The 25555-nt window shown below is 42.8% G+C and overlaps 1 protein-coding gene across 2 annotated transcripts in view; it reads left to right on the forward strand.

Moving 5' to 3' along the window:
• The window catches only part of RIPOR2 (RHO family interacting cell polarization regulator 2), a 46717-nt gene extending 27214 nt beyond the window's left edge, over window positions 1–19503 (forward strand). Inside the window, exons 11-22 of one of the 2 annotated variants that reach the window (XM_032181836.1) lie at window positions 1326–1474; window positions 2223–2352; window positions 4644–5336; window positions 7947–8131; window positions 10012–10180; window positions 11489–11624; window positions 12507–12668; window positions 13306–13464; window positions 14114–14316; window positions 15742–15825; window positions 17611–17701; window positions 18707–19503. In XM_032181836.1, coding sequence (XP_032037727.1) covers window positions 1326–1474; window positions 2223–2352; window positions 4644–5336; window positions 7947–8131; window positions 10012–10180; window positions 11489–11624; window positions 12507–12668; window positions 13306–13464; window positions 14114–14316; window positions 15742–15825; window positions 17611–17701; window positions 18707–18807 — 2262 coding nt within the window. In that variant the 3' untranslated portion in view covers window positions 18808–19503. Of the gene's footprint in view, window positions 1–1325; window positions 1475–2222; window positions 2353–4643; window positions 5337–7946; window positions 8132–8498; window positions 8661–10011; window positions 10181–11488; window positions 11625–12506; window positions 12669–13305; window positions 13465–14113; window positions 14317–15741; window positions 15826–17610; window positions 17702–18706 lie in introns of those variants that run through there. The other variant, XM_032181837.1, reaches the window with a different exon arrangement.
• Window positions 19504–25555: the final 6052 nt, after the last annotated feature.

Consider the following 25555-nt stretch of genomic DNA (forward strand, 5'->3'; position numbering starts at 1 on the left):
TTTGCAGCTTTTTCCACAGCAGTTCCCAAAATTTCCTAGTGTTTCAGCCTCCATGCCTTGTCCCATAGGGAAAGAACAACCCAGTAGTGATCTTTCCTCCCAGACATGAGTTTTTCCACCACTGCTCCATTCCCTTACTGCCCCAGACCTCCCCAAAGTTCTCTTCTGGTTGAAAAATTCACGTGCTCATCTGCTTTCCTACCAATATACCTCCAATCCAAAGATGCTCATTCCCTAATTCCTGTATAAAAACTGTTATCAAAATTAGTCCAGGAGTTTCTGCTTAGGCAGCTGAAGCTTAAGTAGTGTCTTGAAAATCAAGGGAGATGTCCAACTTAGGTACTGCAAAAGCATCGTGAAAAAAACACAAGCAGTTTCAAAACACCGACAAAATAATCCTGGATGTGCCAGACAGCAGATTTGCATAGAAAGTCAAGCTGTAGCACATGGTGAGTCACTCTCCTAAATTTAACAATACAGATTTAAGGTGGAAGGCTTAGCGAGAACACTTCCCTGTAGCACAAGAGCTATAAATGAGAGTCCCGGTACTGTTAAGGTTAACGTGTAAATTCTCACTTCTTTATGGGCTCTCTACAAATGCTTTCACAATGAAGGTTCAGGAACTGACTTTCAAGTAAGTAGCCAAAGATTTGTTTGTAGATGAGCTGCACATATAATCGTCCCTCTGAATTTTCAGGCAGAGATAGATATGTACACATACAAGTTTGAATAGTACTGTGCTCTACTCTTACCATAAAAGCATAAATGGAACTAGTTCCCCACTAACAAATTTGTGTAAATCATCAACAAAGACCATTGTAGATGCAAACAATTGCACAGATTCAGAGTTACAGGCCACAAATAGACAAGATCTCCCTTTGGAGTAGGTAGGTAGGCAAGTTAGCTCATGGGATACCCTGACAAGAAAATTGTCCATACTGGAAGAGTATTAGATGGAAAAACACCAAGTACACTATGCCTGTTATTGATCTTTCCTTAAGTTCTGCTTATGCTCACTGTAAAATACCAAAGACAAAGCTGGATAACCCTTGGTCTGACCCAGTGTGGTTGTTCTCTTCTGACACTCATAATAAATAAATAAAATATACCTGCATTTTGTAAGCATAATTATATGCAGCTATACGCTTATTAAAAAACAAACAACAAAAAAAAAAAATCTGTTTTCCCCAAAGAGGCAACAAACATCCATATCTCAGAAGCCTTTTAGCAAGGGATTCTAACTAGGAAAAACAAAAACATTACCTTGTAATTAAGGGTTACAATACCTTGTATAGTCCTAAATATCCTGTTCTTCTCTCTTACAGGTCACAGAAGTAAAGGGACTTGCTACTCACATCCTTGTGGGAAGTGTTACCTGTGAAACAAAAGACCTGTTTGCAGCTCGACCTCAGGTGGTTGCAGTAGATATTAACGACCTTGGCACAATAAAGCTGAACCTTGAAATCACCTGGTAGTAAGTAAAAACAGGTTGGGCGGTCTCTGGGTGGAGTAGCTGTTTAAAAAATAAATAAATAATAATAATAATTTAAAAAATCAACTGAACTGAAAAGGTCTATGTGGTCTCCTTAATCCTTGTAGAAATTGTGGCTTAAAAGCTGGCTTTTGTGGGCTTTATACATGGCCTGAGGGTGGTGGGAAATCTCTTGGTATTGTCCACCTGCATTGGGAGGCATGGGTAAGCTGACAGTGTTAGGATTCAAACCCCATTTTCAGTGTCTTTTAATAAAATAGGTGACAGTTGCTCCTAAAGAAAAGTTTAACTTTTGTAGTCATGTATGCTGTTTCTTGTAATGCAATAAACACGAAGCCAGCAATAACAGCAACTGGTTTCCTTTATAATGCAGCAGCTCTGTTAACAGTAGAGTACCTCTCTCATTAACGTGTATGATGCTTGACAACTCAGATCCAAGAATACTTTGCATGTGAGAAGAATTATATCAGACAACGCTACATAAGTGATTTCTGAGAGTAAAATGCTTTTATCAGAAATGAAAACCACACTTCTGAGCCTGCTGTCTAATTAACAACATTTTCTTTTAAACACTTCGGTTGAAAAAAAAAAAAAAAAAAAAAAAAGCAAGCTACCTCTGGGTTTTGATGTGCTAATAAACCACCTTTTCAAAAAAAAATTCTTTCCATGGACCAGAAATTCCTTCTCATTTAGCCTAACAATTTTATTTTTCCTGCCTGTGTGTCTGCAGCCCCTTCGATGTAGAAGACCTGACCCCCTCCACAGGAAATGTGAGCAAGGCATCTGCTCTCCAGAGAAGAATGTCCATGTACAGCCAAGGCACTCCAGAAACGCCAACCTTCAAGGACCACTCATTCTTTGTAAGCCCTGCTTAGCTTCATGTTTATGTAATGAGAAACCCTAGAGCAGTTCAAACACTGCAAACGCTTCATTGCTTTACACGTCTACGCTTTTTCCCCTGGCTTCAGCAGGCTACCCTTTCAAATACTTATAAAGCAAGTGCAATGCAATTCTAGCTGCTAATCCTAAAAGAAGGTGACCATGATCCTGGCATCCTTGAGGCACCGTATGGCCAACTACAGCTTTGCCCAACTACATCTTGCCCGACTGCTGTATTACTTGAGTAATCTTTATAAAATGCGTGTTCATTTTGTAACGGTAGTGAAACAACCATTACAGCACTATTATTTTTAATGTGTGCCATGGTAAAATTTGCCTTTGTACCAAAGAGATTCATACGGTGCTCTTGCATTTTGCATGAATCAAACTCTGAATGCTTAATCAGGTCTGTGTATTAACCTGAATAGGCCATCTGTAGAGATATGAATTTTACAAGTGTTACGTCCCATGCCTGTAATTTCAGTACTCTGCTACAAAGCATTCAATTAACTTGCCCTTCCTCACACCCTGTTTGCTTTTAACTGCTGAAGAAATGGCTGCATCCCCTGCAAGACAGGCCAAAGTTGGCAATCTTAGATGCTCTGCAAGACACTTTCTTTGACAAGCTTCGGCGCAGTCGCTCTTTTAGTGACCTGCCATCGCTCAGGCTAAGCCCAAAGGCAGGGCTAGAGCTATATGTGAGTCCTGGTTTCTGTTTGGTGAAGGAGTCTTTCAGTCCCCGTGTGGCATCTCCGTTCCCATGCATGCTTCATGTGTTTCTCTCTATTTCAACTCGCCTATTTTGCTGACTGATGGAAGGGAAGAACGTGACTGTGAGCCCATGCTGCTCGCATTAAATCAAAGTTCCTCTTGGTGTCTACAGGAATAATGGTCAGAAGCCAACCATCTGGGGGAGGAGAGCAGGGCAGAAGTACAAGCCAACGTGGTATTTTTAAAAATGTCCTGTCATACAAATTGATTTTAGACATTTGACGAGTAACGTGACTTTCAGCAGTAAAGGAGAAGCTGAAAGCATACCCATGTGGGGCGAAAGAAGAAATGAACCTTTGAGTATCAGTATGTTTAGGGAAAAAAAAAAAGCTGCTGGGAAAATGATGCAAATTTTGGACGTTTTAACCTTGTGTCCTTTGCCAACATGTGAATGCCTAGATTTCCTTCCAGCAAATTGTCAGCAAAATAGAAGTTGTGTTCATATGTGCTGTGCTTTTGTGTGAGTTTGCCACGTAGTGAAGGCTAAAAGTTGTTTCAGGACCCATCAGTGTGAAATTGCAGGCTTTGATTTATTACATTCTAGCTCCAGATAGGGTCTTGTATCTTTGCTCCTTACTGCTTTTTGCCTTTTCTCTGTTCTAAAAATTGCATAAAATAATAGCAGGATTTGTATTACAGCTCTGAGATGGTTCAAGCCTGATGACAGGGAAGAAGACAGCAGAAATGTTATAACTCTCTCCAGTGTGCAGTAAGAGAGTTTAACATGAGGCAATACTTCATTAAAGCAAAATGTGTAGGTCAGATAGGCAGGTTGTGACACCTGCAGTGAGTTTTCCCCATAGATCAGCCAGTTTGTGTCTCCTAAGTGATCAGTGTCCTGGTGAATACACCACCACACAATTTCTTCTGTTTCCTTTCAGAAGAAACTGATGTTGAACATGACTTTTCTGTAGCTCATGTTCAACAGCTAGTAGTGATATCCATGTCACATGCAGAACATACTTTCAACATAAAGAAATAGCACAGCAATATCAACGTTAAAATGCCATGACACTGGAAAAACTTTTGGAGCAGCCTGTTTTACAGTTTAGGGATTACTATCAGAAAATCAATACAGCAGAAATTTATAAGAGGTATGAAAATGCAGCCAAGGTAGCTTAAGTGCAACCCCAGCAGGAGAGCTGTCCTGTAGGTAATAGGGCAATGCCCCAGAACTGACGCCAGAGTCAATCTGCTAAGAGCAGTGGTGCCTGGGGCTGTGTTCTGGGACACACTTACCAAGCTCTTGGCTTACCCTGCCCACAAAGAGATGCTGAACCCAAGCTGCCCAGCAGAACTCCTGCTGAGGTCAGGGGTTGTGACAGATGCAAGCACACGCTGGATTTGAAATGTGTTGTTTTTTTGTTTTTTGTTTTTTTCCATCTCTCAAGTCTTGAATGCTTCTCAAATCTTTTTGTCCCACCTGGAAACATAGTATTATTTTTTCTCTTTCCAGTTAGACACAAAAAAACCATTTTCTTTTTCTCAATTATCCTTTCAGTCAAACTTGCCAGATGACGTCTTTGAAAATGGCACGGCAGCCACTGAGAAGCGGCCTCTTTCCTTCACTTTTGGCGACCTGCCTTATGAAGACCACGTGCCCCCTGCCAACTCACCGGGGTCTTCTTCTGCTCATGTCAGCTCCAGCCCCGATATCGCTGCCACCCCCACCCAGCGCCGAGCTCTCAAGCCTTCCTCCAAGAGCCCAAGCCCGGACTGCAGCAACAGTGACTCCCGCAGAGACTCTGTCCCCGAGCCTAAGGACCGACCATCGCAGGGAGAGGCAGCAGTGGCAGAGAACAAGGCCATCCCCAAGTTGGCTTCTGAAGTTTGCCGAAAACCCTCTGACGCTGGGAGTGATCGTGTCTTTATAGAGACAAACGTCCCGGTGTCCCTCCTGCAGGAGACGGATGAAGGCTCAGAGCTGAAGCCGGTGGAGCTGGATACCTATGAGGGCAACATCACGAAGCAGCTGGTAAAAAGGCTCACATCCGTAGAGGTGCCCATGACCCTGGAGAGGTTGCCGTGTGAGGGATCCATCAGTGGGGAGTCAGAAGGCTACAAGTCTTATCTGGATGGAAGCATTGAAGAAGCCTTGCAAGGGCTTCTCTTAGCTCTTGAGCCACACAAAGAGCAGTATAAAGAGTTTCAGGACCTGGATCAGGAAGTGATGCATCTGGATGACATCCTAAAAGTGAGTATGTTTTCAGAAAATACTACCCTAAAGAAAATCTGAGCAGGGTAGAATCTCCTCCCATTCCTCGCAAACATCAAAGTAGACATTTTGGAGACCAGTAAAATACCTCAGTAGCGATAGATTTGCTCCTCTTGGAGCATCCCTTCACAGTGTTGTGTTTTTAAACTCATGTCTGCAATGTGCTGGCCATAGCCTTGTATCCTCAAGCAATGGATTTTTTACTTTACTGGAAACCCGGGGGAAAGAGAAAAAGGCACCATGGCAGAGGGTTAGTTAAATTATTCCCTTCTCTGAAGAGATCACTTGAGAACCTGTTGTCCGTGCCATACTGGCAATCAGATTGTAGCCAATCTTCTGCCTTTAAAATCTACGGGTCACATCCTTGGTGGGTGTAGTTTGACATACTACCCCTGAACTTATGTAGAGCTGTGCAAAACTATACCAGCTGAGGATCAGGCCTTGTAACCGTAGAAGCTGAATTTTCTAAATTGCCAAACTGATTTAGACATACAAGTCCCACTGAACATTGCCATTCCTACCTTGCCTACATTTTTTTGCAAGCCTTTTCCTTTTTTCCCCATCCATTTTTAAAGTGAGAGACATCCTGTCTTTATACTCGAATATGTTGAAGAAAGAAGTAGAGGGTTTTGCATGTGTGTTGATAATGTTTACTGCCAATCACTGTGACTCATATCTCCCCCATGAATAATAACTCACGATGCAGTACTGTGCAGAGAGTATTATATGGGAAATAATCATTTCAAATGCTTCATATTCATATGCAAGTTGGTCTGCTAGTCATTTAAACCTCATCACTTAGAAACATGGCTGAAGAGAAAGGAGGGGAGCATTTATCTTTTTACCAAAAAAAAAGAAAAAAAAGAAAAAAAAAAACTTTGTTAACATTTTTGTTTCCATCAGTGTTTGCAGCTGTATGGTACTTCCCCGGGTTGTTTTTTTTTTCTGACAACCTGCAGCCCCTGATCTTTGCACTATATCCCCAGTAAGCTCAAGCAGGCAAAGCTACCATTGCTATTATTTTTTTAACATCGTGACTGCTCTGGAGCTTGTACAAAAGAGGTCAGCTGTCCAAACATCAGAGGGACAACAGAGACTGTTCATTCACATTCCTTTTATCAGAAGCTACAAAGGGATGGACACGGGATGGGGGGAGAGGGAGGACAGACGTGCAGACAGAAATCCTGCACACCAGAGATGGCCACTTCTTCCAGATCTACTCTCTGCATGTGGCCTATTGACCAGCTTGCAAAACAACACTCGGCATCCCCAGCAGCTGCGCTGGGCTCCCCGTGCCAAAAGGTGGAGCTGGAATCCAGCTGCAGCTGAAGAAAGCCCTCTTGGCCGTGTCAGATGGGCACAGAAAATGAGAAGCCCACATATCGCTGTTTGCCCTTGCCTGAAGAAGCTGCACTGCCAGCCCCAAAATGAACAGTAGCTGAAGCCATCCATGCTGCAGGGCAGGTGGGATACAACACCTACAGAGGTGCCATGGAGTATGTTTGATCAGTTAAAGACTGTGTGGTCAGTTTAGGGCATCGAGTATTGTAAATGCTAGCATACAATTTGTGCATACAAATTAAAAACAAAACTCCAAGCCTGGGGTAGCTGAGCCTGAACTCGGAGGCCAACTTGATTTTTTTTAACAAGATGAAGCAAAGTCCTGGCTGTTACTCGGGACTGGAAGATGCAACTCTGGAATTGCACCGCTGGCTCCTGGCTGTCTCTGGTCAGTCACATGGGGTTCAAGATGTAAGAAGTCACTGCACAAACCAACGACAGGCTGAGCCCGCAAGTTACTGACTCATCATTTGCTCCTGCAAGGTGACCTGGAAGCAAGTGTATGGGCATGTCTGGATGAATCTCCACATGGGACCAGGGCCTTTGATACTTCCCACAGCACCAGCAAGGCTGCAGTCACGTTTTTTCCCAGCAGTGAGATAGGATGGCTTCCCCCCTCTCTAGGTGCTGTTGATTCACAGGTTATAATACTGCCTTTTTCTGTCACCCAGGCATCTGATGTGTGATTGCCTTTCCCTTGATAAGCCACGTGGCTTCAACAGCCACAAAGGTCTTCTCATCCATCTGCAGATATGAGACCAAATTCATTCCTGGCTAAGCTCCACTAGAGCTGCATCTGGAACAAATTCAATAGTGCCATTGGATATATACATATAACTCAGCTCCTGTACCTGTAACAGAAATTACGGAATGTGCCTTTCCTTTTCACCTTTCAACGCATTAACTACCGTCTCTCCTTCTGGAAGATGCTGAAAGCTGCATCACTTGGACTCGAGATGTACTCCTTGTTTCTATAAAACACACCAAATCTCGCCTTTGAGGGTTTTCCTTTGGGGAAGAGAGGGGGTAGGATGGGGAGGGGAGGAGGAAGGGAAGGGTTTTCCAGTTCTCAGGCATTGATTGTGTATGCTATGAATATGAAGATTTGAAGTGAAATACCCAATAAAATGAAGTTTAAAAAATAAAATGAAGAATTTTAAAGTTTTAAGCTTTATCATTTATTTATTTATTTTTCTTTCAGTAGTAGCTAATATCTGGGGTTTTCATTGGTTCGTTCTGCCTTTGCAGTGCAAGCCAGCAGTAACCCGAAGCAGGTCCTCCAGTTTAAGTCTAACAGTTGAAAGTGCTTTAGAAAGCTTTGATTTCCTGAACACCTCTGACTTTGATGATGAGGATGGTGGTGGTGAGGAGGTTTGTAATGGTGGAGGAGGTGCAGACTCAGTATTTTCAGACACTGAGATTGAGAAGAATAGGTAAGTTTGTAGTAAGTGCCAGCTATGCTTACGCCAAACTGATACCCTAGCTCTTTGTCACTAACAGAGGATCCCGGTGCACACATTATTCAAGGAAGACCGACTAATCCTTGAGGAGTTTATAGGGTCAGAGGGTTTCCTGTGGCTGCTGTGTACCAAACCTTTAGTTTCCAGGATCATTTTCTTCCTGTTCAAATATGCACAATCTGCCCCCACTCCCCCCAAACATATGGGTGAATTAAATTAAGCTGACATCAATACTGGCAGAGCCTCTTCCTTGACATAGGTTTGGACCTGGTTTTCCTTGGATGTAATTACTAATTCCTCTGTGGTTTTTCCCCCCCCTCCCTTTGTCTTTTCTCTCTAGCCGAATGAGTCTTTGCAGTGGATTAAGCTTGTCAATAACAATAACACAGGGCCAGATTTAAGCAGCATGGTGTAGGTTTCCTTTGGAATGTAAGAGTGATGACTGGTACTCTGTCCATGGCCCTGCGTGTTACCTGCCCTTCTTTCATCACTTCTGGTCTTTCTGAGGGAAAAAGAAAAAAAAAAAAAAAAAAAAAAAAAAAAAAAAAAAAAAAAAAAGCTGTATTGTTTTGTGTCGTGGTTTGCCATTGTTGTGTGACTGTAAGATGCTGTGTTTCAATCATTAAATCCTAAAAGCATGTTTGCATCCTCGGCACTGACACGAAGCCCAACAGGCACATGTGTGGCACTAGACATGGAAAAAAAGGAAAATTCTAACTTGGTTGCCTAAAATCCCATGCTTTCTAACAAGGGAGTGATACTTCTCACATCTTATCATGGCCTATTCAAAACAGTTTTGAGCACAAACAAGCAATGACCGTTCGGTTCCCATCCATCTCACTGTGCTGTCTCCCTCCAGACTAAGACTTGGTGGGAAGAAAAACTTGGAAAATCATGCTGCTTGCTACACTGGCACTCTGAGCTCAGTTCAGTCTGCATGGATTTAAGATCTGGCTTTAACCAGGCGCTTCAGCCTAAGTTCAACTTAAGCAGAGGAAATTTAAGTTACTGATAAGCTGACTTGGAAGCTAACTAAAATCTTTATCTTAAAGTAGAAGTTAAAATCCCATTTTTTTCCCCTCGGGCTGATCCCCAGAAAGCGTGGATTCCTGCTTCCATTTTTAGATGCGTGTGTGACTCAGTGCAAAGATCACAAGTGCTGACACTTCTGAACTTGCAGCCAAGCACGCTTGCAGTCTGGGGACTGACCTTGGGCTTTGCATTTAAACACAGGGAGGATCATTTGTACACGACAAAGTTGGAAATAATGATTTAAAACACAGTGAGAATAGCTTGACCTTCTTACAGAAACTACTGGCAAACTAAGCTGTACACAGTGTGCCTAAAACGGCCTATGAAAACATCATGTCTCTTACTCCAGCAGTGGTTTTCCTTTCTTTTTGCAATGAGTCCTAAATTTGGCACCGGGAGGTGCCAATAGCCTCGATCCGCTCTCAGCAGCTCAGTGCTTGAGGTGGCACGAGCTGTAATGCTGCTTCATCCTGGCCAGCGGGGGAGATGATTTATCAGCAGAAGGGTGTTTTCTCCTGGGCTCTGCACCAACGTGCGACAGCAGCCGCAGGTTAAAGAGCCTCACTTGGCATTGCTCAAGGCAAACGAGCCAGGAGCACCGCCGAAGCGACCTGTCCCCACCTGGCTCTGCACCCGGGCACCACTGCTCACGTGTGACATGATGTCTTCAGCACCAGGTTTCTGGCTTTCCGAGGGCTGTGTGGTCCCAGCGCGCTGCTTTCGGCTCTTCTCCTGTGCTCGTTGCCCGTTTTGCTGCGTGAGCCTGTGTCTGTCTGCCGCGGCAGCCGCCGGCCCCCACTGACCTCCTCCTCCCTCCGCAGTTACAGGCCGGAGCACCCCGAAGCCAGGGGCCACCTCAGCGAAGCCCTCACCGAGGACACAGGTGTCGGCACCAGCGTTGCCGGCAGCCCTCTGCCACTCACCACGGGGAACGACAGCCTCGACATCACCATAGTTAAGCACCTGCAGTATTGCACGCAGCTCATCCAGGTACCACAACAGCTCCTGTTGTTTCAGTCCCGGGCTCAGAGCTTGGAGCAGAGCTGATAAGCAAACCACGGGGCACACAGCAGGTGCTGCTGGTGCAGATCAGCAGAAGGCAGGGGCAGGCACTGCTCTGGGCAAGGAACCTCTGCTGGCTTCACCAGGGGATGCTCCTGGCCAGGAGGTTGCTCCCCAGTTCAGGTATCTCAGGTTTTCAGTAGTAAAGGAGGAGCCTGTGCCCCCCCTGGCTGACCCAGCCCAGGGCAGTGCTGCAGCACTCAAAAGCAAAACCATTTCTGCAGCATGAGGGGGAGAAGAATCTGCTCTAAATCATCTGCACGCAAAGTCCACACCACAGCAAAGGCAGCACATAGCAGTGCCTCTGGGAGATCAAAATCATCCATTCATACTCGAGACTAACTAGCACAGCCTTTTAGCAGGGTTTTTCAGAACCTAAGCACAATGTGATCTTAAACCTCCAGCAAGACACTCTAGCAAGTGTGGGCATCAGGGTTTTGTTGCTGAATCAAAATGTATCACAACTTCTCTTTACAATTATTTGACTCTTCAACCTTAGATATAATTAGTTTTTTTGTTTTTGTTTTTGTTTTTGTTTTCCCCCAAAAAGCCCACTGAAGCAACACAGAGCAATCCTGATTCCAGTACCCTTACTGCTGAGCTGGACACTCTGCTGACCCACAAGAATGAGAAAAAGGGCGGTTTTGGCTTAAATACAAGAGCATGCTGTAAATATGCAGCTGGGGGAGGCAGGCTTGAGCTTTGTCCAGATTCTGTATGAATGATACTGAAATGGACTGCTGAAGAAAATGCAGGTGTCAGCAGCAGGGAGAAAATACCAAGCCCAGGGGAAAACACCAAGCAAATGCAGGCAGCAGGGTAGGTGATCGGAGCTGAAACAGAACAGAGAAAGAGCAACCTGTGGCTTGCCTCCAGGCAGGTATGTCCTGGAAGTCCATGGCCTATGCTGTGTGAAAATCAGACTAATAATTCTTTCCGGCTTTAAGCTTTATGATGACAGATTCCCTTAGCTTACCAGAGTGTATAAATCAGAAATTATGCAAATGGGTACTCAGATGTCTGGATCTGGACACAGATGTTTAAAGTAGAAGTGACAGTGCACATCAACCAGGACCATAAAATACCACAGAAATCAGAAATGTTTGAGATTAAGGAGATCCTATTAATCCAGGCAATGAGTTTGCCTTTGCACTTCTTCAGGTAGCAGGTGTTTTGGAGGTTTTGTTCTGAGGTTTCAATGACTCCTGTTCTTCCTTTCCCACTTGTCTCCATCAGCAAATTGTGTTCTCCAGCAAAACACCATTTGTGGCAAGAGACCTCCTGGATAAGCTGTCTAGGCAGATCCTTGTGATGGAGAACATTGCAGAGATCAGCACTGAGAACTTGGGAAACATCACCTCCCTTACCGACGGTAAGAGACAAGTCGGGATTTCCTCTGGAAAGGCTTTGTTTGGGCATGTGTGCCTGCGGAAATAATCGCTGCACAGAGCTTGCTGTGACTGTAGGAAATGCCACCACAGCAAGGGACATCTCACAGCTACAAACAGAAGCAGCAGTCACCAAAGTTGATCTTACTCTGTCTTAAGCACTGCTATCCAGAAATAAACATCCTGCTTGATATGCAGGGGTAATTGCTGCAGTGGGGTGGGGATGCTGCCACCTCTGTAGAGCCAAATTTGACCTTCACCTCTCTTTCCTGAGGAAAGATTGGATCTGCCTTGTTCCATCAAAGTCATAATACAATTCCTCAAACGGTTTATCCCAAAGACTATTTTTAGCCATCTCTGTGGAGAACTATTTAGATATTTTTGTTGTTCTTGCATTTATTTTAATACCTTGGAAGAGTCTGGCAAACACTTAGTTATTCACCCTCATAAGCACTCTGGCAGGGTGGGTAAATATACCACGGTGTATTTACTTCATCAGAAAATTAAGGTAAAATTGAGTGACTTACCCAAGGCCATAGAGCAACGCTGGGACAAGGGCCAGCCTCATGCAGACCATTTTTATTCCCTAGTATTTCCCCTCATATTTCACGGTATTTAAAAGGATGAGACATCAGTGCCCAGAACTAGATCAGGAGCACATTTTCTCACATATTCTTGTGGGAAAAGGAGACAATGCATTACAAACTTGGGGTCAGCATGTGACCACTCTCTGTGAAGGTAAAGACACAAGGTGATCTACCAGTGGGATGGGGTGGATTTCCTCCACTCCTATCACCTTTTCTATTTAGGATGACAGTGCTCCCAGCACAGCTGTGTTTCATGGTTCATTTTGTTTTCTCCTGCAGCAATCCCAGAGTTCCACAAGAAGCTGTCGCTGCTGGCTTTCTGGATGAAATGTACTGGTCCTTCAGGAGTGTATCACACATCTGCAGACAAGATGATGAAGCAGCTGGATATTAATTTTGCCACCACTGTGAATGAGGAATGTCCAGGGCTTGCAGAAACAGGTACCACCTGCTGGGAAAAAAAAAAAAAAAAAAAAAAAAGTTATCTGTCACCAAAATGGAGAACAGTTCTGTACTGGGCTTTACTCAGCTGTCAGTGCTTTCTTTTCCAACCCCTTGAGGTCTGTTTGGGCATGGCTCCAAGATCTCATTTGAAAATCAATGCAAAGACTCTTGAAACAGTTTAGGCCTGAAATAATCAGATCAGAATAGGAGAAAAGGGTGAAAACATCATTTTAAGGTTTATCAGGTAATAGGAAAGCATATTCCCAAATACAGATTTGTAAGTGATACCATGACATAGGTATCCTCTCACTTAATCCTATTTTTGTCCATGCCCCATTACATTTCACTAGGATGAAATTTATACGCATTCAAGTATGTCTACCTGATGATAGGTTGCTGTTTGGGGTGGTATGTATCACATCTCAAGCTCCAGCTATGTTGACCAGCTCTCCCTAGGCTGGAACAGGGGTAACTTGCTCAGAGGTGGGCATGTGCTCATCCAGGGCAGTGATTCCTGCCCTGCTGCTCTCCAGGACAGTGTCTGAGGCTAGCTTTCTGTATGCCACACACTCAGGCAAGAATGCCAGCAGCTTTGTTCTCACTAACCCGTCCTTTTGTCCCTGGCTGCCTGCAGTTTTCCGCATCCTGGTATCTCAGATCCTGGACCGGACGGAGCCCGTCCTCTACTCCACCATGTCCTCGGAGATCATCACCGTCTTTCAGTATTACAACTACTTTGCAAGCCACAGTGTTAATGATCTCGGAAGCTACTTGCTGCAGCTTGCGAAAGAAGGTAGGGTATACAAAATACAGCGTCTAGCAGGGAATAAATACGTTGACATCCTTCTGTGCTCAGCACAAAACAGTTCAGGCCTGAGGGTGATTTTAGAAAAGAGAGACGAAAGGGGGCAAGGAAGTGTAGACTGTAATTCCTGGCAAGCCAGGTGTTCCTCTTTTCAAGTTGAGAGGCAGTTTGAGGAACCTTGCCTAGTTTTCCCTTTTATTTGGGCACACTGGAGAGCTTTTTCTCAAAAGCCTGGAAGGAAAAAGGCACTTCAGCTCACTCCTGAAACACATTAGCCTTGGCTTTTGATGGGAGACATCAGTCTCCTAGGAAAAACTCTCACAAAGATGCCCTGGAAGTCAATACATTAGCTAGGATATTGGGTTTCCCATGTTCTGGTGAGGATTTAAGTGCCATAGCATTGCATCTAGCCCACCTATTCATACCCTCCTTTAAGAATGTCAGAGAAACCATCCTAAACTAAAGCCCAGACAGTTCCCTGTGCAGACACACCACAATGCTGCAATGCTCACATGAGGATTTTTCATCTGTATTTTGTGTGTGTAGTAAAAACTGAGGATTTATGGTGGGGAAAGGAACAGTCTGAAATACTGAAAGGATAAAAATAGTAACAAAGACCTTCCTCTTGCACTTCTAGCCTCTGTGGTTCAGATGCTGCAGTCTGTGAAAGATGGAAAACTGCATCAAAACGTGGCCAAAATAAATTCCAATAACCTCCCACCACAGCAAGAAGTTCTGAGAGCTTTGGCTTTACTTCTCAATGAAAATAAAAATGAAGTCAGTGAGACTGTGGCGTCACTTCTGACAGCTACTGCAGAAAACAAGCACTTCAGGGAGAAGGTAAGTGGCAGAAAATCACCGATCACACAAGGGACCAGTATAATCATGATTTTTTTTTCTCCTCGTGTGTCTCAAATGCCTACATATATAAAATAATTGCTCCAAGCGTGATTTAAACTGATCCAGAGGGATTTCCCACCTAATTCTTCTGCAAATAGGCAGGTTTATTTCTGTCATTATGTCAGTCTGCTTCTACCTGTCATTATACTAAACAGGTACCAAACCAAAATTGTGCACATACTTAGCAAATGCTGCAGTCTCCATCTGTCTTCCACACTCCAACATTTCTGCTGTCCTGTCTCAGACTTGGCTTCATGGCAAGACTCCAGCATCATCAATGCACAAGGACATAGGTTTCAGGGTTGTTTTTGTTTTTGTTTTTGTTTTTTTTTTTCCCAAAGGAGTCTGGCATCTATGGGATCTTCCACCTAAGACTAGAGTCTAGCACAGATGCTGAAGGCAACAAGCAGGGCCAGGTTAAACACGGAAATTAAAGAGATGGGAGAAGAGGCATAAGAAGGAATTAGGGGTTGATTTCTACCTGTTCGTGGCAGACCTTTCTCTACTATCTTCTTGTAAGGAGAAAGTGACAGAGAGGGCAGTTGGAGGAGGAAAGGTGGCAGAAGGAAGACACAGGGAAGAGAAAAAGGGAGCTCACCCTTTGCTGCTCTTCTCTGTCACTCCAGTCCAATTTTTCTTGCCTTCCTACTTCATTTTCCATTTTTGCAGCCTATTGATATCTCATGCCATCCTTCCAACTTCCATGTTCATGGAGGCAGCATCTCGGGGAAAAACAACCTTTTCCTGGAACAGATGTATGTAGCTGATAGCTGGTTCACAGCCTATGGGAAAGACCACAAAGTGCCTTGTATGAAGGCATTATGCACCCAGCTGCCAACAAGTTCAGCTGCTCATGCTTTTTTTTTTGCTCAGCAAGTTAGTAATTTTTAGGGTCAAGGAGTATAGTGGTCTAGCAGCTCTTTCCAACCTTGTAATAGATTCTTTCAGTCCCTTGGGCTGAGTCCCATCTCAGCCTTTTCTTCACTACCCCTACATTAGAAAGACCAACTCAAGGGTCAGCTCCTGGGCTGTTCAGACCTCAGGTCCCACTTGCTCTTTACCGACTCATGGTAGAAAGGCCCTCAGGGGTGCCAGACTGTGCTTCTCATGGATGTGAATGTTTACTCATCAAAAACTGGCCCAAGACAACACACTCCCAAGGAGCCATAATGAGTGGCCTGGCCTGGAGCCCCTGTAGGGAGTTACCCATCACCTTGCCTGCAACCAGGGCTGTGTCTTGGTCCCACGTGCACACTGTCAGAAGAAGGGCAGCCAGCCCTCTCTGTCCATCAGGGTAGCAATGCCTCCAGACTGCTGCCCCACACAGCCACATTTTCATGGTTACTCTTCTTTATCTGTTTCCAGGCCTTGATTTATTACTGTGAAGCCCTAACCCAGCCCAACCTCCAGCTGCAGAAGGCAGCTTGCCTGGCTCTAAGATACCTCAAGGTAAGAGACAAGGGATTCGGTTGTGGCACTTGGTGTTGCTTTAACAAAAGGACAACTGAGAGGTGCAAACAACAAAATAGAAATTGCAATAGCAACTGCCAGAACTGATACTGTCCAATATATAATCTGATATTGAGCATATGTGAAAAACTATTTTTCTTGAGCAAGATGCTATCAGGAGTCTCTCAGAGGCGAGGATAAGGAGCATTGCATCTCTGATGCATACAGGGTGCAGTGGTGCTTTTTGATCTCTCAGGAGAAGGCAGACTAAGAGTAGAGGTGGAAATGGGAACCAGAAATAAAACTTGAGCAGTGTGTCTCAGTGCATCTTGAACAGTGAGAATTTATTTATTTATTTTTATTTGCAATTACTGGGAAAAATACTGCTCAGGGAACAGACCTCCATCTTCTGGGATCTTCATAAAAAAAAAAAAAAAAAAAAAGGTGAAGCCTTCCTAGAAGATATTACTACCTGTGAAGGCTACAGCTGATGGGTGCCTACCACCCATGTAGATGAGCTAACCCAATTGCAGTCTCATCCTCAGCACGGAAATCAGAGTGAGCATGCAAGGTGCCAGCCTGCATCTCCAAGGGGTTTTGCAGACCACAGCACGCTCTGTGTTGCTTGGCTCCATCATTAACTTCAGTATAAAGGTGCAGTCACCACTATGCAGTCAGTGCAGACTTGCCTTTAGTCAAGCACAGGTATCTAGGTTCAATACAGGTTGATGAGATCTAAGGGCTGTGGTAGATAAGTCTTGATTGGGAGCATTGCAGAACCCATCCATGGCCCTTGGATCAACACAGACACTGACCGTAGCTCAGAGCTTCTTCCACATGGCATGCCACCTGGCCTTCCCTTTCACTCAGCACTATTCCTGTCATATTAAATATCATGTCTAGAGACACCGTGACAGATGCACTCTCTGAAGGCCTAACATTTTTGTCACAGAGCAGAACAGAGAAGTGGCAAAATGGCTTCCTTGCTTTCTTCCCCAAAGAACAGAGAAATGGCAAAAATGTGGAAACATTGGTCAGCACTAGTGCCAGTGAGGAGCCTACAGAAATACTCAAATGACTTGGCTGGCCGGCCAAAATGTTGCTATAGACACAGTTACGCTGGTGAGAACAGGCTTTTCAGACCTCCAGGCTTGCCATGCTCAGTGTGAAACATCCCCTTGTTGCCTCTCTCCCATTCTTTCCACTGCCATGCTCGTACCTTGGCACATTTATGGCCTTGTTCCATAGCCTCTCACCCAGCCAGAAGTGTCAGATGTGGCTGCTCAGTGATACTTACGGTTATAGAGCATAGGGTAGAAAATTTAGTTTGCACTGACAGTAGAAAATATGCCTTCTCCTAGATGCCCATCCTCAGGGGAACCCCTAAAAACTGCATTCCCCGTGTTCCCAACAAGGACATCCTCTAGGCATGAGGCTTGAAACATGGAGGTTCCCCTGTTGGTGCTGGAAAAAAGGTGAACACGCAGAGCTTGGTGCTCCAGCAGCTTACCCTACACAATTTCCTGGCTAAAGTTGGTGGAGCAAGAGACCTCATCCTACATGAAGAGGGAGAAAGCAGGGGGGTGGGGATGCTATCATGAAGTTTGGTCTGTACCAGTGTCTGGCGAACCTTTTTAAGATGAGCCCAAGGATGCAAGATGGCATTTGCATATGCATAGAGAGTGGGAAAGGAAACGCAGAGGTATAAACAATCCTACACAACATTCTTAAATTAAAACACAGTGTAATATGCAGTGTTAATATGGTTCTCTTTCCAATTTCCAGGCTACTGAGAGTATTAAAATGCTGGTCACGCTCTGCCAGTCTGACAATGAAGACATCAGGAAAGTTGCATCTGAAACCCTGCTCTCACTTGGTGAGTTGCCTGCTTTAGAGCAGTACTTCATTTTCTTTTTTGACTGAGCAGCATGTAAGATGCCTGCAAGACACAAGTGCGAGATTCTAAAATGAAAAAATGTGTTACCTAGAAACTTAAACAAGTTTAAAATATATGTTCTTATAAATTGTTCATTCTGGAAATCATGAAAATGAAGCAAAATGAAAGAAATTGAGCTGACTCTGGAGGAAGAAGTAGAAAAGGAAAAATAGCAAAGGAGAAGTTGACAAAAGAAATACTTCATAGTTAATTTGAAAAACAAGATTAAATATTCCATTCAACACATTTATTATGGAAAACTGTACAAGGAAAGAGAGTGACTGGCCTGTTTTTATACCTCCTTATATCCTAACTGATGTCTCCCTGAGGTATACCACAGCCTCCTTTCACATTCATCCTGGAGATCACATAGGTACTGTGATTGTGTTGGATGCCCTGTTAGTTCCACAAGCAGCAGTGATGCAGCGATTGCTAACCCAGAAATGCTGTGCTGATGTAGAAGAGCAGCATCTGTGTCCCACGTCTCATATGGAGATGTGGTTAGAGCCGCTTCTTTAAAGTGCCAGGAAGCGAGAAGTGGATAAACTTTATATTGTCTAAATTAGAAGCAGATAAACAACATCCGCCTCAAGCACATTGCAGCTGCAGCTGAGCACTGTAGGTCATTTAGTAAGACAAGTTTACAGATACTGCCATCTAATCATACAAGCGACAGCTGCTTCTGTTTTGCTCTGAATAAAATCAGCAAATGAGAAGAGCAAATTAAGGAGTAATTTGAACATTATTTTTTCCAAGTAACCCTTAAGTAACACCTTGAGAATCACACTTAATTTTTCCAATTAATTTCTGAAGTTGCCTTCGACAATATAACAAATTTTAAGAAGGGAAAGCAGTCAGTATATTCTAACAGGAGAGAATCCAGTAGTTTAAATGTTGTATGGCAATGATACAGCATGCTATTATGCTTTAACGTTTTGTGTTCAGGTGAAGATGGGAGACTGGCATACGAACAGCTGGACAAATTCCCCCGGGAATTTGTCAAAGTTGGAAGTCGACGTGGAACTGAAGCTGCCACAGGTTTTTAGGCGGAAAAAGAATCTGCCTGAGCTTAACAGTTGTGAAGTAATTTAGCATGTGAAGTAGAAGGAATACTTTGAAGAACTCTGTGAGAATGTCCCAAAATGTAGCAATTCACATCTTTGAGGAAAAGCAAAATCTAAAATCCAGCTGAAGAGTTCCTAGTGGCTCCTCTTCGCAGCTTATGATGGAACAGTTGGATGCTGAGGAACCATACTTTCTTGACTGATTTGTAGTAATGTAATTGCAGTTATTCAGCAAACTTCTGTGGGTTTTTAGAATCTGGCATCTTCATATATTTTACCAGGTATTATATTTACTTTCTTGAAGTTGTTGTGAAAGCTTGAGACGTGATGTATATCTGAAATGGACTAGTAGGAGGCTACCTGAGCAGAACTACAAAGCAGCTTTCTCTGCAACTCCGAGCCAAGCACATCCTGCCTCACAGTGTCCCCAGCAACACTCCAGTGGCCTACAACGCCACTTTGCTGTCTCAGTCCTGAAATATAGAGCAAGTTTTTTTTTAAGTTTTGCCTTCAGAAACAGTGTGATGTAAACCCCTGAAGGTGTCACTTTAGTGACTCATTCTAAATGCCCCTACTGGTCTTTTATTTCCTTTCTCTCGCCCTCCAGCAACGAACCATTATTAATCCAGAGATTTGTGAGGGGGATCAAACAACCACGTAGGTTTTGAAAAACTAAATGAAAAGGTAAAGTGCATTTATTTATTTCCAAGAAGTAGTGAGTACAGCTAATTGCACAAGTCCCCACAGCCATTCTGTCCTGCAAGTTGCAAGCAGGATTGGATTTCATACACTCTAATTAGCAGAGGATAGCTTCTATAGAGCGATTTCAATATAAAGAACTGGAACAAACTAAAGTGGACCTTGGAAGCAGTAATAAACAGTGTGAACTGAATGCATTTGCTCCCTTCACTGCAAGAAAGAAAGACAGTGCTTCAAGCTGTTGATTATAAGCCTTAAGATAACAGAGGAGGTAAATAGGATTTAACAGAAGAGTGTTCCTGTACTGTGTTCATTATGCATGAAATGCTATTTAGATGTCAATTAAAGTATCCAAATTTGCATAGACTACATAGAAAAGATTGCAAACAATTCACATCAAAAGGAAGCCTTGTGCGCCAAACACATTGGCAGGCAGAGTTTGTTTTGGGTTTTGTTGTTGGTTTTTGTTTTTTTTTTTTTTTTTTTTTTTTAACTGTGAATGTTACAACAATGTACATATCTGTATATTTATAAATATATATATTCTTCCTTTAATTAAAAAAGTACATTTTGTACAGTTCAAAATGCTTACTTGTTTACTGAGGGATAGAGACTCTTTATACAGAAGGTGAAACAACCATGTTCTGGGTTTTGTATCACACTTGTCCCATCAGCTGAATTCTTCCAAGGTGTTCTTTTGTACTGACTTTTTTTTTTTTTTTTGCCTTTAGTTTTGTGGCATTTGTACTCACCTTATTTCCTATCACATTTAAGTTATAATAAAGATTATTTTTTAAGTACTAAGCACATTATTCCATATGTATAGTCCCTCATTCTACCAGCAGCCTCTCCATTGTAAAGCTCATGTAACCATCAAACTATCGTGGAGATCACTTTCAATCCTCAGTACTAACTAACTACTTGGAACTGGATTTGGGGTAAACCCAAAGTTTTTGTCTTATATTAAAGGAAAAGGCCTGTAAGGAATACTTGTCTTTTCTTTTCAAGCCTGATAACCCCAGAATTTTATAATACAAAAAAGGGTAGCTACATCATACAAAGTCAACCGCTAGACTTCCTACAATGTAGGAACTTTGTTTTATAACATATCAATGTTAAGACTCGGAAGAACATTAAGATCTGACAAAACAATAAAAATTAGAGCAAGTGAACGATACACATAGCAAAGATCCCTGTATGAGGGCAGACAGAACTGCACCTTCTTGAGCAGTGGGAGAAATGGTGCAATACTGGCTTATGCTTTAGTATGCACAAGTGGTGCACTTTCATTTTTCTGCTGGCCATGGGAAGGTAAGCGGCAAACTGTTTTAGAAAATGAAAGAGAGACAAACCAGAAAGGTAGGGAAAATAGAGAGATGAAACAATAGTGAAAGTGACTGCTTAGTTGTACCTCTGAGGTGAAGCAAAGCACATTAAAAAAAGCAAGTTTTAAACTGAAATGGTACTTTGGAAGCAAGGTGAAGACTGTGTCCTCTCAATGTTCCTTCTCCACACAGGACTGCCTGTAGAACAAAGAGCCAAAGCTGTAGAGAGCATAGGGTTACTCATATATACAGGTACTAAGTCAAACAGAGCTTATAATGTTTGACCTACTTTTTCTTCATTTCGAAGTGAGTTTATTAATGTAAAGCTGATCCACTACACCCTTCTAACCATTAAAAAAAACACATATATATAAACACACACAGCTCACACAAAACTGGCAGGAGCAAATTGTGCTCTCAAAACCAATGTGGAAATTCACAAAAATTTAAGTGGAAGTGTTTAGTTCCTGTTGTGGTACCTGACAGTTGTCACTGTTTAATCTGGCACACAGATGTATAAATGCTAAATTTCACGTTGAGTACTAGCACTGTTTTAGGAAAAAGGTAAATAAATCAGAATCATATCCTGACATGATTCATGACAACATATGGAAAAAAAAAAAAAAACACACTGCAAACAAAACCAAACAAATCCCAGAAGTTTCTCACCTCAGTGCTACAAACTCCTGAAAAAGTGAGCCTTAAACCTTCCAAAACATGAAGGCAAATAAAAAAGAACAAACCCTTACATTTGCCTCATAACTTCTGTGTTCTTAAGCTCCCAGAGCTCACAATGTTGCCTTTTCCTAAGGCATTAATGCAAGAGCTCTCCTCTTTCCAGTGAAAAAAGCCCAAATGCAGAGAGGTGAATGTTAACAAGACAGACACTTCCCAACTAGCAAAGAAAGAGCTGGCAAGCAGTAATTACAAAAACTCTTTCTTAGGGCTGCAGCTGGTTGACTAACAAATTTAAAGGTCCTGGCCACCCCAGAAAAGTAGGTTAGGAAAGAGTTGCTGTACCAAAATAACTCAGCAATGGTGGAGTCTGAAAAGCTTGCCAGGAAAAGTGTACTCAGGAAAATGGGTTTGCCTGACATTTTTGTTGGTGGCTTATTTGTGCTATTTCGTCCTTCACACTATGAACTACTGTGGTTTTCACAACCCCACCATGCTGCTATATATGGACCCCTGATGTGCAATCGTACCTGATGATAGGATCCACTGCCTTCAAGTAGCTCAGATGCCCCTGAGGGTACCACAGAGGTATCATTGTACCCAAGGTATCAACCCTGAACATGATTGACCACAAGAAATGGTAAATAAGGTTGTCAGAACATCCTTATTTGCTGAACTACTGTTATTATGTGAATGGAAAAAATACATGAACAGTACACAAACATGTTCTGAATTAGAAGCTGATAACAATGCAATTCAGTCACAAGAACAGAGCACTAGTAGCACATGGGTTTGGCAGATTTTCAAACCTTCTGCTCAAAATCTCAAACCCAGTTCTGAAACGAAAACAATCTTTGATGGCCCCTAAGGAAAAGTAAATGAATATGCAGTGTACTTTCTTGCAAAATAAATAAATAAACAAAAATCAATGGTCAGCTCAGTTATTTGTGGAAAGGCTGCAACACATGTCAACGCTGCAGGCACTCAGGTAAGCAATACAATGCCAAACATCAAGAATTTCAGTTGCCCAGCCAAGCAGTTATTACGGTCTAATTCACTTCTCTGTGCATTGTCTTAAATACAATGGGCATTTACACTCTAATTGTTGTTTTTGCTAAACCTGTCCTCAATTAAAGTGTTCTTCCTCACACAAACCTCCCCCAGCCCCATGTTTGCTTGCCTCTGCTAGTCCCTGCACAGCTGTTTCTTCTTGAAACATCTGAAATCTGAAAACGTCCTGACTCCCAGCGCTTCAGTCTTACATACCTGAAATTCCATCCTCAGGACAAGCACATCTTTTTATGGAGAAGTGCCAGGACCCAGCAGATGCATCCCACATACGGGAAGCCTCAGATCCTCCAGTGAAAGACAAAATCGTGGCCATAGCCTCTACCATGAAGAGGGGTCAGCACGCCGGTCAGGTTGCTGTACAAAAGCATCTACGACTTCTTGGAAAAATCACATTCTCCAGTTAGGCTCCAGAACTCAGACAATGTTATTTGTAATTTAGCCGAATATGAAATTTGTTTTTAGTGAAGTTGATTTTCAGCGGTTACACAGCTGTGTTTCAATGTTACATGAGTTTCCCTTCATATTTCACCAGAAATAAAAAGGTCAGAAGTTTGTAATGGAACTAGTTATAAACCCTTATATAATTTCTACACCCTTGACAGATCTTTCACTCATGCATACAAAGTTTTTATACTTACTACATAAGACAATTCTCCTCCATGTTTAAAAAATCCTGAGGAATTTTCAAGTCAATAATTAAAACCCAACCATTTTAGAACATTTTAGACAGCGATGCGTTGCAGCAGCACTAAGCTCCCGACAGTGTTTTTATATACCAGTATTTCTGATATAACAGGGAGATATGACTTGATCGAGGCCCAGTGCATCTGTGATGGATAAAGAACATGTGTGGGTTCAGTTCCCGTAGCACCACTCATCTGAAAGCTGGTCTTCTCCTGCAGCATGCTTTTACACGAGTTTCTGCATCAAACTTCTCTGATCATGACGTGAAGCTAGTAACACCAGAACAGCTTTGCTTTAGAGGCTTGCAGTGCAAGCGTACTCTATTACTAACTGACCCATGTGCTTTTGAAATAAGATCTTGTGTTACATTTCAGGCCAAATGCTGCAATATAGGCAGAATACATGAAGGACATGCAAGATTTACTTTGCACACAGTCTATTTCAACAGAAGGAAAGGTACCCAGGGGACTGTCTTGCCTTTCTTATTTAAATACAAAGAATCAAGAAAGCTCACAATTTAAAACCAATAAACATTCTTCGTGACCATCTTAATGGAAATAAGAAACCAGAGCCAGATCGAGATGATGCATGCAAATTCTGGATTTATGTTCTGACAGTCCTTTGTTCTAACAGTAACACCTGTACTGCAGCAGTTAGCAAAGCAAAAAAGCTGCAGAAGCTGTAAACATTGCCTTGGTTGGATTGGTCTGACTGGCCAAAAAATTACACAGGAGAGCTTTATAGCTTTCTACAGCTTTGAGAAAATGTGAAATAACTCCAGCTGTTGAAAAACAAAGCCACCTCTGAAGAACAGCTATAAGATACAAATAAACTAAACTGCACTGCCTAAAAGGACTATTCCAACAAATGAAGTTTTGTGTTTCTTCACTTACTACTACTGAATCTAAGCAATAAAGTCACTTGAATGTATTAACCGTTTCTCTTGAGCAGAAAATCAGGGTTATTCTACAAAATAGTATTTTTATCATTTTTTGTTAAACAGAGTGTTAGTGGAAGTTAAAGGAAATACCACTGTTTCTGCGCTGTGATGGAAAGGATTATGTTTAGTCCTCCAGAGCACAACTGGAAGGTGTAATTTTCTTTTTACATTTCCAGGAAAACATGATGCTTTACCAGATGCCAGATTAAATGGAAGCCAGGCAGCTTCCTATAATGGTTCTGACATTCCCACTGAAATCTATTGTGAAACATCTACCAGGTGACACCCACACGGACTGAACAACATGCTAAAGGAATCTACAGAAACCCATCTGATAGCTCCACAGGTGTTTACACACACCCTGAAGCACCCACTTTGGCAGGGCCTAATAGAAATCCATAAACCCCAATCCCTGATTATTTCAGCCCCCTGTAACTCATCTGACATTAAGCTCTTCACAAGGTATTGCAGTAGCCACCATCTTCTAAAGCCTGTCCAGGGAAGCCTCCGTTATTTGCAGAACTGCTCAAAGTTCACTCAGGACAAGAAAACCTGCCTTCAATTTATCCTCCTTTCCACCTCAGCACAAGCAACTGCAAGCTTTTTCCATATGGATACCAGATCAAAAGTTTAAAAGTGTGCCTTATTTCCTTGTAAACACTCACCAGTAAACATATTGCCTCATGCCTTGGTAAATACCGCAACAATACTTTGAAAACAGACACTGAGTTTCCTCTCAGAGCAGCTCTGAAGTGCAGGCTGCTTTGTCTCCATCTAGCTTTCAGCACAGCTGCCGAAAAACAGCAAGAACATCCCACCTCATCTTTTTGTAGAGGGCCAAGAGGCCTTTCAGAGGGATCTCAATACCTTGGAGAGCTACAGCACAAAGATCAAAGGTAACCGCTGGGTTCTGTGCCTGGGGCAGAGCACAAGGCTGCACCAGGGTAGGTTCACAATGGATGTTAGAATAGATTATTTACCATGAGGTTGGTCAAACATTGGAAAATGCTTCCTAAAAAGGTGGCTGATGCCTGGCAGCATTCAAAAGAGGTTTGAATAATGCCCTCAGTAATATGCTTGCACTTTTGGCTAGGTCTGAAGCAGTCATGCAGTTGGCCTCAATGGTAGTTGTAGGTTCCTTACAACTGAACTATTCTATAAATAAAAAAAGCAAAAGTAGTTCCAGAAGACTAATACTTTCCACTTAAGCTCTCACACATCTTAAAAAAAAGCTCCTTTAAAAGGCAGAAGTAGTGTTTTATGAAGTAAATCTAATTAAACCTTAGGATCTTTTTGAGTTTTACTACCCATTTTTCAGATTTTTTGAAGTCTCACC

This window comes from Aythya fuligula, chromosome 2 (assembly GCF_009819795.1).
Source record: "Aythya fuligula isolate bAytFul2 chromosome 2, bAytFul2.pri, whole genome shotgun sequence".
Lineage (NCBI taxonomy): Eukaryota > Metazoa > Chordata > Aves > Anseriformes > Anatidae > Aythya > Aythya fuligula.